At 35.0% G+C, this 15039-nt stretch overlaps 1 protein-coding gene across 4 annotated transcripts in view; it reads left to right on the forward strand.

Annotated features, from left to right (window-relative positions):
* The window catches only part of RAF1 (Raf-1 proto-oncogene, serine/threonine kinase), a 48051-nt gene that overhangs the window by 19211 nt on the left and 13801 nt on the right, over positions 1 to 15039 (forward strand). For 3 of the 4 annotated variants that reach the window (XM_067303841.1, XM_067303840.1, XM_067303843.1), the window contains 9 exons: positions 2424 to 2639; positions 3493 to 3605; positions 4694 to 4796; positions 6397 to 6554; positions 7538 to 7636; positions 9101 to 9254; positions 12610 to 12637; positions 12727 to 12854; positions 14016 to 14133. In XM_067303841.1, coding sequence (XP_067159942.1) covers positions 2433 to 2639; positions 3493 to 3605; positions 4694 to 4796; positions 6397 to 6554; positions 7538 to 7636; positions 9101 to 9254; positions 12610 to 12637; positions 12727 to 12854; positions 14016 to 14133 — 1108 coding nt within the window. In that variant the 5' untranslated portion in view covers positions 2424 to 2432. The remainder of the gene's footprint in view (positions 1 to 2423; positions 2640 to 3492; positions 3606 to 4693; positions 4797 to 6396; positions 6555 to 7537; positions 7637 to 9100; positions 9255 to 12609; positions 12638 to 12726; positions 12855 to 14015; positions 14134 to 15039) is intronic. The other variant, XM_067303842.1, reaches the window with a different exon arrangement.

Consider the following 15039-nt stretch of genomic DNA (forward strand, 5'->3'; position numbering starts at 1 on the left):
AGCAGAACAAATGCTCACCTGATCCTTTGGTGAGCCAGTTCAGGCATTTATACAGTAGAAAGCAATTAGCTTTTTTGTTGAATTTGTTTCTTACTAACTTAGATTAATCCAGTTTGTCCTAGAGCCACAACTTCAGAACAGCGTGCCACTGTTGCAGTACCACGAGCGTAGAATCACTACTACTCTTGCTCTTCCTGGAACCCTTTTAGACCTTTCGTCTAAAGACCGCTTCTGCTTAGTTCATGAAATGTAATATCTGGCATTTTGTGGCTGTGGACTGTAACATTTTAAGAAATACCAAGGGGAGGCAACAAAAGGATAAGAATCCAGTATAAAAATGTGCTTTTTAGACCTTATAGAAATGTCCTGCATACACAGTGTATTAGGGTGGAAAAAAAAAATTACTTCCAGGACAGAAAGTGGCATCAGAAGTAGACTCATTATGATGTTTCTTTATGTGTGGTGGTGTTTCACTTAAATCTGAAACAAATTTAATGTAATTGCTCCTATGAAGATTTTTAGCAGTATTACATGCAGCAGATTGGTTGCATGAATTGAAAGAGATACAATAAATGAGGTAGAGGATTACTAAGGAGGAGAGGATGGATTTTATTCTTGCTTCTGCTACAGAGTTTGCATGCAGTGGGTAGGCACTTCAAACAGCTCAAACCTTTTTCTTTAAGGTTAGTAGTTATATATTTCTTTTCCAGATACTCATCAGAGTCTGTGTAGCAGTGCTGAGTACTTATGAATCTAGCTGAAGCTTGTGGGAGTTGTGCTTTGAGTGAAGCGCATTGAAAAGGTTTATCCTTTAGCGCATCCCAAATCGGATGTTTAACATTAGTGAAGATGTTTTTCCATGAATTCCAGTACTTTAGCTCTTTTTTTTTTTTTTTTTACAGTTGAAAAGATACCCTCCTCTCTGACATAAGATTGTGAAGATTTGGGGATGGGGGAGCTCTATTTTTTTTTTCCTTTTTTTTTTCTTTCTTGGCATAGATGCTGCATAATAGGACCTGAGGAAATCAATTAGGAGGCTCAAATAATTTGCAACAGAGAGTGTACAGGGCCATACACCAAATGATGAAACTTTAACAGATATTGATAGGTGTTCAGTAAAGGAGTGTTTGGTATTATGTACTAAATTAAGTTGTTACTGGTTTCAGGGGAATTGTATTGGTCTGTCCTGTACCATAAAGGGACTGAACTAAGATTGCCTGAAAGACCTTTATTTTGACATTTCCTGACTAACTTGTTTTTTTTGACTTTGCAGCCTAAATATGACTTTTTCCCTTTCATAAAGATGATCAGGAATATAGATGTTGTGTACAACTTCTGAAGATTAATTTAGCATTAATCTAACATGACAAAAGTAGTGCACTTGCACTGAGTAGTATGAACATAAATTTCTTCCATTTTTATAGAGGGATGCAGTTTCATGGGGAAATAAACTACCATACTTACTTTCCTTGTTTCATTTATTTTACCTTCTCTCCCCCCCTTTTTTTGAGAGCTTAGTAATGAATCTGGCTACTTGGAAATTTAGCAAAAAAAAAATTTTTTCAAAGTTCAAAACTGTTTCAGATTTTGCTTTTGTTTGGTTTTGAGTAAGATGCTTGTAGTAAAATTTGGGTATCAAATTGCATTGGAGTTGTAATAGTTGGGGAAAAAATGTACTGATACTTGTATCTTTGTACTTGAGTGTGCAAAAGCAGTACTGTGCTGATTTAGAAGTACATAGGGATTTGTGCATGTCTCCATTTGGAGGAGAGATTTAAGCTGAAATGCAGCTGAGTATATACTGCGTGGGTTTTCATTATTATTATTCTTATTTTTGTATAGTTTGTTTGCTGTTTTATAGTACTTACCTTGCGACACTATTAAAACATTCTGTATTTTGCTGTATACTAACAGTATTAAACTTGCTACTCATATTTAAAAAATAATCACCGATGAAATAGAATTTCTTCAATACTTTTTATTAAAAATTTCAATTGGGCCTCTCCTTTTTTAAAATACTGTCCATGGCTTCCAGGCTATATCTAGCTTACAGGACAATTCTCTTGCTAGCTTCTAGCTACCTTCTTGAAGGCTCCTCAGGCATGGATTACCTAAATTAAGATGATGATAAGCTGCTCCTCTGACACCACAGAAGCAGTCGAAGTGGAACTACATGTGCGTTGTTGTTGATCTGTGCATGTGCAGAAAGTCAAATGCTTTCAAGACTAAGGCTAATTATGCAGATGGGGGTGAACTGTGTACGTATAGGTCGATCATGTCACAGGGGAGAAGGCAGTGCACAGTTTTCAGATGCTTTCAAAAGAGCCTGTGAGATCTGCTCTGTTAGGAAGAGTGAGTACCACTTCTTTATAGCTGAGGATATTGTAATTTTTCCCTACTCTCCTAATTTTGTTGTTTCTTAGGTTGCATCAATGGAGCACATTCAGGGAGCTTGGAAGACTATCAGTAATGGTTTTGGACTCAAGGATTCTGTCTTCGATGGTCCAAACTGTATTTCACCTACTATTGTCCAGCAGTTTGGTTATCAACGCCGAGCATCTGATGATGGGAAAATATCAGATACTTCCAAAACTAGTAATACCATTCGGGTTTTCTTGCCCAACAAGCAACGCACAGTGGTAAGTCTACGTTACCTGTATGTAAGAAGTCCATTTCTAATGCTGTGTCATGTATCTGGCAATAGAAATGCCGAACTTCGCAAAAAGGTCTTTTTGTGGTTAGATAAATTGTTATCAGTTTGTTAATTCTAGAAGATGTATTTTGAAAACAGTATTTCTGTATTTTGAGAGCCTGTATTTTTCTATCTCAGTGCTATGGTTTATCAATACACATGAACAGGATATGTTTCTCAGATATCCAACACTAAAAGACAGTAGTTGGCTGATCTAAATGATGATGCCTATGTGAAGTAAAACATATGATGATTTCTATCACTGTATTCTTCACTTGGATGCCCACAGTGAGTTATGGTAGTTTAAAGCTGAATTGAACTTCTTAGGCGGTGACACTTCTATGAGTTTTTTTGGAACTGAACTTACCAATAGCTTCTTAAATCTTAGTAAAGTTCCTGAAGATCTAATTCAGGCCTTTTTCTTTCCCTTAGGGTAATTCCATTTGCCTGCATTTCTATTACTTTTATAGGCTACCTGCATGTATGAGCGCCATATAAAATTCTGTTTCACAGAAACTTAGTAAATTGTAAAAAAAATTTAAAAGTTATGAAATGGCTTCAAAACTTCCTTTTATAAGCGTAAAGTAGTTATGTTTAGGGCAGACAATATGCCTGTCTGACATGCAGTGCACAGCAGTCTGTTGTTACATAATGCAGGGTAATTTTTATTTATTTACTTAGAGTTGTGCAGTTTTACTGGAGCTTCTAAAGAAAAGGAGAAAAAATTGACTTCTTTCCTAAAAAGCTTAATCTGATTCTGCCATCACTCATTAAATTTTTTTTTTTTCCTTTTGTCACAGGTAAACGTGCGAAATGGGATGACCCTACATGATTGTCTTATGAAGGCGCTTAAAGTAAGAGGTCTCCAGCCAGAATGCTGTGCGGTATTTAGACTTCTTACTGAACCAAAAGGGTAGGGGTCTATAATGTTATATAAGAAACTTTTAACTAGAGGATTTAAAAAATCCTGGTTTTAGAATAGCAGCTTTCTTTCCCTTCTTCTGCTAGTTTCTTTTAAGAGTGCAATTTAGTTATGAAAACCTCTTTATTACTTTCCTTGCTCCTCTAAAGGGCAACTCCTTAAGCTTCCTGCAGTAATACAAAAATTTAATTTTAGTTTCATTTCAAAGCTAAAATAAATATTGAAAACATTCAGAATTGAGGAGGAAACTCGAGTGCTTTTAGTATCTTACAGAGGTGGTTTTTTTTTTTTCTTATCATACTCTAGATCAAATAGTATGGTATGCATTCATATCTGAGCTACAAATTTTCTTCTGTGTTCGTAGTTTGTAAATGTCAGTGTTGGTGATTCTTGGCCAACTTGAATGAGGATCTCCTCTGTCCGTTCAGTTCTAAGAGTCTGCAGCCCTCTAGAACTTAACAGTGTTTGGATTTAAATCTCACTTCAGATATTCCTTATTTTTTGTAGGACCGGGGATGCTGCTATTAAATACCAAATGATTCTTTTACAAGCTGAGGGAGTGAAGGTATCTCATGGCGTTAATACATTTAACTTCACACCTCGAAAGGCTTGGGCTTTATGCTCTTTTATGCCTCAGTCATGAGACAATCATTTGTGGGTTTACATTTCTGTGTAATTTGGAGGTCCCAAATAATTTTAATGCTGAAGCACATCATTTGAATTTCATGTCACTTAGTCTGCCATTCATAATTTATTATGTTGTGTTTATAAAGGTATTTCTGTGACTCCACCATAGCTTCTAGATGCCTTATCCTATTTCAGATAATCAATATATATAAATGAATTCTGTGTTCAAACAAACAAAAAAAGAGTTGAATTGCTATGGCTTCAAAATTGTTAATTGCTTACAATTTTTTGTTAAAAGTTGCTCAAATACAGCTCATCATAAGAGATTAGCCCTGCTTCTTTTGTATTTATTTTCAGTTTACTCAAAGTGCACAAAATTTATATTACTGATTAGACTAGACTTTATTTTTTCATCTCCTAAGTAATTTTGCCCTCCCCGCTCTTTCTTACAGTAAAAAAGTACGCCTGGATTGGAATACAGATGCTGCTTCCTTGATCGGAGAGGAACTGCAAGTGGACTTCCTTGATCATGTTCCACTCACTACACACAATTTTGTAAGCTTTTTCTCTTCTGTACTTTAATATAAATTGTATCAGTTGACCCAGATATTCAGTCAAAGAATGTTTTAGGCATTAGGTGCCTTTTGGCTTTCTGAACATGGGGAATTTCAGAAGTGATGATGTGATTCCTTTTTCCCTACCCCCAGTGGCTAAATACCAGTTGACAATGAAATGCTAGAATTTTATTTACAGTAAGTGTTTCCTAGGTGTCAGAAACTTTAAAAGTTCACATTAAGCATATTCATCAAAGTCTAATGATTGCCATTCTTGTTACATGGTCTTGTATGAATGTTTATATTTCTGCAACTGTTGTATTTGGATATCATGGTTTAAAGTTCAGAATTGGGAGATAACTTGTGTTTTAAGTCTCTGGTTCATAAGTAAATACATGCTGAGTAGCTTGGTAGCCTTGTGGAGCTTTAACCAATTGTACTGAATGTACAGGAGTGCTGTTAGTTCTGCAAGTTCATGATGTTGCTTTGTAATCTAATGCTGTCTTGCAATTTGCTGAGGGTAGAGAAGGCTAATAAATACTTTTAGCTCTATTTTGTGTGATTTTTAATTTATGTAGGGGGAGGCAAAGCAAGATGCACATAAGTAGAAGATGAGAACAATCATAAGAATTCCTACTGTTTTTTTTATTTATTCTTTTTCTATGAAGAGATAATGCCGAACTCTAGCAGTTACACCTTGTGCTATTTTATTCTCCCTACAAGGGAACTCCATTGCTATATTCTAGCCTATTTGTTGTTTTGACCCAGAAATACATTGTGGCAAGACTAAAGGATAATTACTTACATCCATTAGAGAAGTTAGGAATGATTTACACAAAGCCCAAAGTAGCTTTGCTTCTGCTCTGCAGTTTTAAGAAACTACAAATGCGTTTGTCTGCAGCTGGTCACCAAAAAAGCAATAATTGCTCTCTGCATCTGGAAGAGGCTCAGATTTGGAGCTCTGGAGGAGGGAACACTTTGGTTCATTTTTATTTATTTATATATATATGTGTGTGTGTGTGTGTGTGTGTGTGTATATATATATGTATATGTATGTATATATTTATATTTATATATTTTACTTTCAGAAGCTTTGGCAAAACATGTCATTTAAAAATAGTAGTATTTCCTTAAACTGTTTTACTTACTAAAGAATTTTTCTATTTTTCTTGTGCAAGAGGTATTATTCATGCATAAACTCACAGCAAACACTTTGATTAGTAGAAAATTAGGTAGTTCATATGATCTGATCCGCTTTCAGTTTTATTAAAAACAAAAAACCAAAGAAACTCTTCTTCTCACCCCCCCCACCCCCCAAGCTGACTCCTCTTACTAGGCATAAGATGGTGGAATACACTTTACATTTTTTGTTAAATGATCAGGTGAACCATGCCTTAAATATTTGTAAGCTTTTCATTGTTTCCAGCTGAACTGGAAATACGTGCAAGAATACTCAAGCGTGGCTTTAAGTTTAGTAACATCTTGGGGGCATTGATAACTTTTATTTGCTATTTAACTATTTATGTCAAGCTTTAAAGATGTTCGTTTCAGCTAATTAAGAGAGCTAGTAGCTTGAGTTAATCATGTAATGTCTTTTTTAGGCTCGGAAGACATTTCTAAAGCTTGCATTTTGTGACATCTGCCAGAAGTTCCTGCTAAATGGATTTCGGTGTCAGACATGTGGTTACAAATTCCACGAACACTGCAGCACTAAAGTTCCAACCATGTGTGTTGACTGGAGCAATATCAGGCAACTCTTGTAAGGACAATTCCTTTTTAGTATCAATAGTAATTTTCCATGACAGAAGAGCATCAGTTTTTTATCTCTAATAGTAGAGATGAATTTGGATTGTTGAGAAGCGTAATCACTTTCATGAATACAGAGAACTTCATGAAACAGCCAGCAATGACTGTCTACGCCCAGATGACGAAGGCCGTTTACATTACATGCATTTTGTTCTTGCTGTAAATTTAATGCTCTGGGACAAGCTAACAAAGAGATCTTGAAAGATGAGGCAATTGCTGTAGTGCTGTTTTGTTTCAACATAGGAAGACACAGTAATTCCTCTTACATACTACTTCTCTTAGAAGGGGAAATGAAGCTAATGATTTGGTTGATCTTTAGCTATTGGAAAAATGTGTGTTTCAGAATGACCACAACTTTTTTCACTTTGAAAATAAATGTAACTCTGAGAAAAGTGATAAAGGGTAATATATTTCCACTATTGATTAGAGGGAAAGTTCAAAATCATTATGCTGGAAGTCCAGTTACGCAAAAGTACTAAAACCTATAATTGAAATGTCAGTGATTTTAAATACGTCTTAATTAGTGATTGTGTTTTTCTAACTAAATTTAGTCTCATAGTTATACATTTTCTAATACGGACCAGTCATCAGAGGTGTAGGATGAATTGTGTCATTTTGTGCTATCTGGGTTTACTAGAACTTAGTAAGTTTGGTCTAGAAAACTCTGCTAGGAAAATCAGAAACCGAATGTAAAAAAGATTTGTGTCTTCAGTCTTTAAATTCAGAAATAACTCAAGAAAATTTCCTTTGGGAGTCTGCAGACATAGTTTTTTAGTCATATCACACACAGAGTAAAAAAAACTATACAAAGACAGAGCCATGTTCATGAAGTTAATTATAATGAAAGAAACAGCCCTTTAAATTCTCAGCTTCAACAGCATTGTACAGGAGGTAGTGTAGCAGTTGAAATTGTAATTGTTTTTGTTGATATTTCAGATTGTTCCCAAATTCAAATATCAGTGACAGTGGTGTCCCTGCACTACCTCCCTTGACAATGAGACGGATGCGGGAGTCTGTCTCCCGGATACCTGTTAGGTAAGCTAGTATTTCCTGTCATTTCTGTTTTGGGAAATACAGTTGTTTAAAAACAGAAAATCAAAACACCCCCAACTCCTCAAAAGTAGAGCAATCACATAGAACATCGGGATGAATGTGCAAGAAGGCAACACCACTTCATCATAGATATGTGATATCCTTTCTTGTTCTTAGATTCAAGCAAAACATTCATTTGGGGTTTTATAGTTTTAGTTTTTAATCTTAAGATTTTAAGTGAGGTTATTAAAGGTTTTTTGGAGACCTTTGTTTTCCTGCCTAAGAAAATTCAAGGCTCCCTTTGATATTGTGCTAATTAGTTTTATATTTCATCTGATCAGGTAGTATATATGTAAAGGTTTGACTCATTTGTTTTGCATGACCTGAATGCATAAACTAAAATAGTGTTCTAATGTTATGACTACAAATTGGAGCTTAAAGAGAGAATAGTGGGAACTGTGAAAATATGCTCCTCTTAAAGGAAATTCTGAGACTTAAAGTTCCTGTGGATTTAAATGCTAAAATAAGTTGTTTCCCTTTTGAAGGGGCCTGTCTTCTGATCCTAATTTGTGCCTGTATTCTTTTCTTGAAATTCTAGAGCCTGAAGAGGGCAGGCCATCTTTTGTTTTTTCTACATCCTTTTGACAAATGTTGGCCTATTCAGGAATGAGGCACAGAGCACGTAGCTGACCTGTAAATGATTTTATTTATTCATGTATTTTAGGGGGAACTGCATCAGTAGTTGATCTTATGTTCTCTTTGCCATCTTACTCTATTTCCAGTGTTGTTGAACAGTGATTTATTAACTTCATATTCTTTTAAGCTTTTTGTGAAGGCTGGCTGACTTCAGCTAAGCTACTTGTGTGATTTGGGGTAAATAGGGTTGACTGGCCTTAGCTGTGATTTATAGCTCTGCTTGAATTGGATTTTACAGTGTTGGCCTCCTCCTAACTGCTATTGGGTTTCATGACTTCCTTGCTGGCTGTTCTGTGTGAACCATTGAACAGTCTTGCAAATCTTTACAAACTTAGGGCTTAGCAGTAAAAGTAGCTTTTAAGCTATGCATTTAATAGGCTTGAAATGAGGGGGTTGTTTAAATTTTGCAGACCTGAATTAATCGAGCAGAGAGAGTATTTTATCAGTATCTTAAATGTGATTTGATAGGGATTGAGGCAAACCATGGCAATTTTTTTTAATGGCAGAAATGCAGAATACTGTTAAAGATACCAGGCAGGTATGTTGACTGTCAAAATCCTACTTCAGATTTTTAAATTTATTTCTAAGTTAAACTGGGCATGATTTAGCTGACCAAATAGTTTAGTTGGCAAATAATCCTCACTTGTCCTCTCTTTGGAATTCTGTGTATATTGCTCTTGGACAGGATGCATTGAATGGTATTTTTCAACTGCTACAGGAGGAAAAAAATACATAACCATAACTTTCCCTTTCTCTCTCTTCCCTTCTCAGTTCCCAGCACAGGTATTCTACACCTCATGCCTTCACATTCAACGCATCGAATCCTTCCTCTGAGGGCTCCCTTTCCCAAAGACAGCGATCTACATCCACACCAAATGTCCATATGGTTAGCACTACAGTGCCTGTAGACAGCAGGATAATTGAGGTAATATTGCTGGGGGGAATAGTAGGCAGTTAAACTAAAATTGCAGCTAGCTACCTAATAGTTACTGGTTGTTTTTTTTTTTAAATTTAGTTTGCTTCTGCAATTTGCATAATGTTTTCCTTAGTTGGCTAACTGATGAAGAATATAGATGAGATGTTTGCCCACAAAGTTAGTAGTTCTTTCATGCAGTCTTTATCACCTTTGCTAAAGTTCTAGGTAGATCTTGGTGCCCGTTCTTTGTAAAGATGTGCGGGATCTTAACACTCGAAAGTTTAACAGATCTGGAAAAAAATCAGTTTTGCTGAAGAAATACTTACTGTTGGGCATATCTAAAATGTTCTTTGAAACTTGCATCTGGACTTATTCTAGGGTTTTTTTGTTTATTTTAAATCTGACTGGAGGTACTGTAAGTCCACATGTAGTTCTCAGGGTCTGAATAATGAAATCAGCTTACTGGCAGTTGTGCATTACATCCATATGCTTGCATGGTAAAGCCACCTTTGTCTGAGATCTTTTTTTCTGCTGTTACTTGCTTCCAAGCTTCTATTTATTTATTTATTTGTTTTCTCTCCTTAGACTGGCAGTAGTGAGGGACAATTTTTTGAAATCAGGCCTAAAGGAGAAGGGTGGGGCTTTTTTTGTTTTGTGTGTGTGTGTTTGTTTGTTTTTGAGATAACAAAATAAGGAGTGGCTTGCAGGAAAGCCTTGCAGAAACAGTGCTGAACTGCAGGACTGTAGAGAGAGCAGTGGAGCAGTGTTTGTTTTTTTGCTGTGGGATAGTTCAGAAACTCTTAAGCCAAACAAAATCCTTACACTGCTGAGCTTACTTGCTTCTTCAGCTGGTAGTTTATAAGCTTTATAGCCTATCTGAAATGTGCCAGAGAAGTCCTTGGGACCTTTGGTGGAGCAGAAGTAAAGTGCATTGCAGCACTATGAAGCTTTCTTGGAATAGAAGCTCTGTGTCAGCCAAGTTTCGCAGGGCAAGATACCCGTCCCTTCTCTCGTTTTCTTAGGCTTGCCGCCTGCTTTTTTTTACTTCAGAAACCTTCTGGCTGATGATGTTTTATGGCATGAGAAAAATCATGAAACCTTCCAGAAGGAGAATATTAAGTTCTATAGTGTGGTGAGCTTTTAAGGAGACATTTATTTTCTTTATACTTCATGTATAGCAGTAAAGAAATGCTTTCTACTCTGCCCTTCTCAATATCATAGGGGACTGAATGGAAGTAGCTGTCCTGTCTTAGAGGCAATAGCTGCTTTTCCAAAAGGGTTAAAAAAAGAAAGAAAGAAAGTACTAAATACTTTCTAGTAGGATATGAAAAAGACCATCTTAATAAAGCGATTTACCGAAGTATGGATACTAAATGGAGTTTTAGGCTTGAAGAGGGATACTTTGTAAGTTTTGCTGCACTTAATTATCGTATAGCAAACAAATTAGGTTACTTCTCCTTTCATTTATCCTAACACTTAATTTAAAAAAATTTTTTTATACTCCCTCTGTTCTTTTCTTTTCTTTTATCTGTTACTGTGTTGGCCTAGAATAACAGCCTGAATGCTTCTCCCAGTTCCTGGTGCAGACGATTTTGTTTGAGGGGAAGAGTAGGTATTTTCTTGGTGCCTCTTGCTTTCTTGTGATTAACAGGATTGCTGTAACTTGTAAGCCATGGCAGTGTCCACATGAAATGTTTAATCTGGAGTTGATTTAATGAAAATCTGTATGGCATGTTTATACTTAAATGTTGAGAACACTAATTGGAAGAGGCAGATCGATAGAGTAGCTTCATTTCTAATTTAACTGGATGAATCCATACTACTACAAAATTTGTTTGATGGTGTGAACTTGAATAGGCTTGGGTTAGAGAGATGTATTTGGTCATACAGTTTTTAAAGTAAAACCATCTCAAACATCTATTGTGTAACCTTTTTCCTCTGGAAATTATTTAGTTGAATGTAACTGTATGAAAACCTAGATTAAAAACATGATGTACTATCTTTACTTCACATCAAAGCAAAGATGACAGGCTACAGCACTCGTGTATGTATTATATGTGTTGTAAGAACAACTCCGAAGAACATTGATTTCATTTGCTATAGGATTCAAAAAAAAGGAAATGGTCTTTAACTTAGGATCAAAGTGCAACAAAAATACTTTTTTTTTTTCTTAAAATATGTAAGAATTACATATATATAAGTATGAGAACAATTTAAAATTACTTAGTGATTCTTTACCAGCTCACGTGAAGAAAGCTAAATTCCCAGGCTGATGTAGAAAAAAAGATCGTTTATTGTTAATGCAGGTTTTAAAAAAGATTTTTATTGCCTTTAAAAAGGACAAAATTAATAACTTGCAAAAGTTCTTCATAGCTTATGCAGATTTTAATCCACTCGGGTACACAGTAGAGGAACTCTGGACAAGTACTGTAGTATATAGATTCAAGCCTGGGAGAATGTAATTAACTAGCTAAAATGGTGTATTTCATAAATGAAACTTTATAATAAGGGATAATCTGGGTTATTTTGAGGACTTTATGGTGGAATGTAGACTTGTTCTGTCCTCCTGTGAAATCTTTAATTTATTATACTAATTAGTTAGAAAGTTTGAATTGACTTCCATTAACATTTACAGTATTTAACATTTCTGTAGTGCATGTTCTTGCTTTGTACTTATACAGTACCTGGATATTTTACCTTTCCTGTATGTACTTTGGGATAATACATAGCAGGTGAGAAAAGTTGTAAAGTTATGTTTGTGAGAGCTTAGTTTATCTTGTGCATGGCTGTAGAATTGTGTTGTAAAGTGCCTGTGGCATGAGGTGAGTGTTGCTGCACTGTACCGACTGGTGAATTATGTAAGGACATTTAAAGAAAAGCAAGTTCAAAGTAGTGCAGTATGGATATTTCTAAACATATACTGACTTGGAGTAGTTTAGGGGCTTTTAAAAGTTCTCCTGTTGTAACCCAGAAACCTCTTTGAAAATTTGTCCCCTGGAGATACAGGACCATCACAGAAGCTATGCTCAAATCTGAAATACAAGCATGTACGACCATGCAATGGTGGGAATGCAGACAGTACTTCTGGTGTTTTTTCCTGTTCTGTGTCTTTTTTTTAAATACCTTTTAATATGCTTTGAATATTTAAGTATGTTGTAAGAATTCACAAATTGCATGTTTTCTAGCAAATAGGTTTCTTGTGACTTGAAAATAACCAAGCCAACATCTTTTCGAGGGTATTGATCAATAATACTGTATCACACGTGACCAAAACTGTCAAGAGCTATTTCAACACAACTATTTCTGGTTGTTCCCTTGTATGTTTTCATATATTTATTAAATTTATTTATCTTCTCTGTTTTAGGATGCAATTCGAAGCCATAGTGAATCAGGTATGGTTTCCAAAAATAAAATAATGTATAATATTATTTTGTGTTTATTTTTTGGTTCATAACTTTTTTCTTCTGTTTTTATATTTAAGCCTCACCCTCTGCTCTGTCTGGAAGTCCTAACAATATGAGTCCAACTGGCTGGTCTCAGCCCAAAACCCCAGTCCCAGCCCAAAGAGAGAGAGCCCCTGGATCTAATACGCAAGAAAAAAACAAAATTGTAAGTACTGTAGTATTTATTGTTTAAATTTTAAACTTGAATGGGAGTAATGGAATATTAGGACAAATTTCTGTATTTAAAGGTCAATAAAATTTGATGGTAAACTTCTTGGATTACTCTGTACTTTGTGTATGTAGTAATGATAGAATTTTAACTAACTTAGGGAAGATAGCATTATTGCCTTGCATTTTAAATCCCCAGACCAAAGTGTAGGGTTGAAAATGAATTTCAGACACTAATTTAAAATTATTTTTCAGTACAGATTTGAGCATTATCTTTCTAAATTTTTAGGTGCTATATCTTTTTTTATTCTTTTTTTTTTAACATGATATTTTTAAAATTGGCTTTGTTATCCACATTTGAACTATATTGCTATAGCTTTTTTAGGAAATGATATTGACAACGTCAGCTTCATTTTGGTAGTAAAGTTGTCAAAATGTCTCAGGGAAAAGTAAATTTAACAGAATGCAAGCCGTCACTTGAACTTAAAAAATAAAAAAAATAGCAGTGAGTAGTATCTGGAGTTTCTTGAAGGCTTATAAAATGTAGAAATGGAAATGTAATTGCTCAGTAGGAGTCACAGCTGTAAATCACAGACGTTTGAGAATTCTGCTTATATATTTTTGGTTTATTGCTTTTAAATACGTAAATGAATTCTTGAATTTGAGTATTGTAATTTAAAAAAAAAATCAGTAAGTTTCTTAAATATTTCAGATGTTTTCAAATACTTAATTTTAAAAAACCCTAATTACTTAGTCTTTGAAGACCGAAGGTCAGGGGTTTAAATTTCTAGCACAAAACTTGATGATAGCTTCATAACATCCAAGAAAATGTTTTGTCTTTTTCTTTCCTGCAAAAATTTTCAGTTTGGGGAAATAATAGAATGGTATTCTGGGGGGGGAAAAAGCTTTGAGAAAAAATTAAGAGCATGTGTTTCTTTGGTATCAATTAACATTTCTCCCTCAGTTCCTGGTGTCTTGTCAGTGTGTTGTGTTGTTCCCCCCCCCGATTACAGAACAAAACCTTCAAGGTTTCGGTGCATCTTAAGGTCGCATGAATGAAGTTATTTCATTCTTGGTGTAAAACTTATATGCCTGTGCAACCTAAATGTATATATTTGATTGGCATAACTTTACTTTAAGTATTTAATTTTTGTTCCAGAGGCCTCGTGGACAAAGAGATTCCAGTTATTATTGGGAAATCGAAGCAAGTGAAGTCATGCTTTCTACCAGAATAGGGTCAGGTTCTTTTGGAACGGTTTACAAAGGCAAATGGCATGGTAAGTACTTAACAAGCGTTACTGTCTTCTGAAAACATTGATACTGTAAAAAAACAGCAATCCAGAAAAAGGTAAAACTGTTGTAGCGGTGCTGTGTGCTTATCTACAACTGAAATTACTAGGTGAGAAATATTAATTTGCTAATTTTAGTAGTGAGAAAATTAAGGCAAAGAGAAGGTTTGACAGAGCAGATGTCAAAATCTGAATCTCTTAACTGCCACAGATTTCCATGTTTGGTAAAGTGGAGCCAATATTATTTTCTTTAATACAATGTTCTGCAACAGCTTATTTTCTGAAAAAGATGTTTACTTTTCACTAATAGAATTTTGGCTGAAAAATTTCAAAGCTTGTTGTTAAATTATTATTTTAATAATCTGTGATTTAATTAGCATACCCATATTTATGGTGGCAGTGAAAGAAAATGAGCATAAATTGCTTGTACTGTGGAGTATTTCTAAGGAAAAAATGGTTGATGTGAGAATTTGATAGATAAAATTATCTGGAATAGTTTCAAAAGAGCCACATCGAAGAATTACAGAATTGTGCCCCAAATTCAGGGCTTCTGATTTAGACACAAACACACATACACCCCCCTTCGGGCTCTAATATAAGTAGCATTGTTGTTGTAAGATAAGCTGAAAAAGAAAAATCAGCAGACTTGGCTCCTCCTCCACCCTCTATTTTTAAAGCACAAATACTTGTATGTCTTAGAGCCCAAATACTGTCAACATCAGTGGAAGGACTATTCTTATGCTAAAGGTAATGCTCGTGAACAGTTAAACTGATTTTTATTATACAACTGAAATGAAACACAGAAACTAAAGAAAAAACAGATTGAGTAAGATTTAACTATATGAAGTAGTGAATGTGAATTTTAATATTTGTTTTCCTTAAAAATTTACTACT

Source organism: Apteryx mantelli, chromosome 12 (genome assembly GCF_036417845.1).
Source record: "Apteryx mantelli isolate bAptMan1 chromosome 12, bAptMan1.hap1, whole genome shotgun sequence".
Taxonomy (NCBI): domain Eukaryota; kingdom Metazoa; phylum Chordata; class Aves; order Apterygiformes; family Apterygidae; genus Apteryx; species Apteryx mantelli.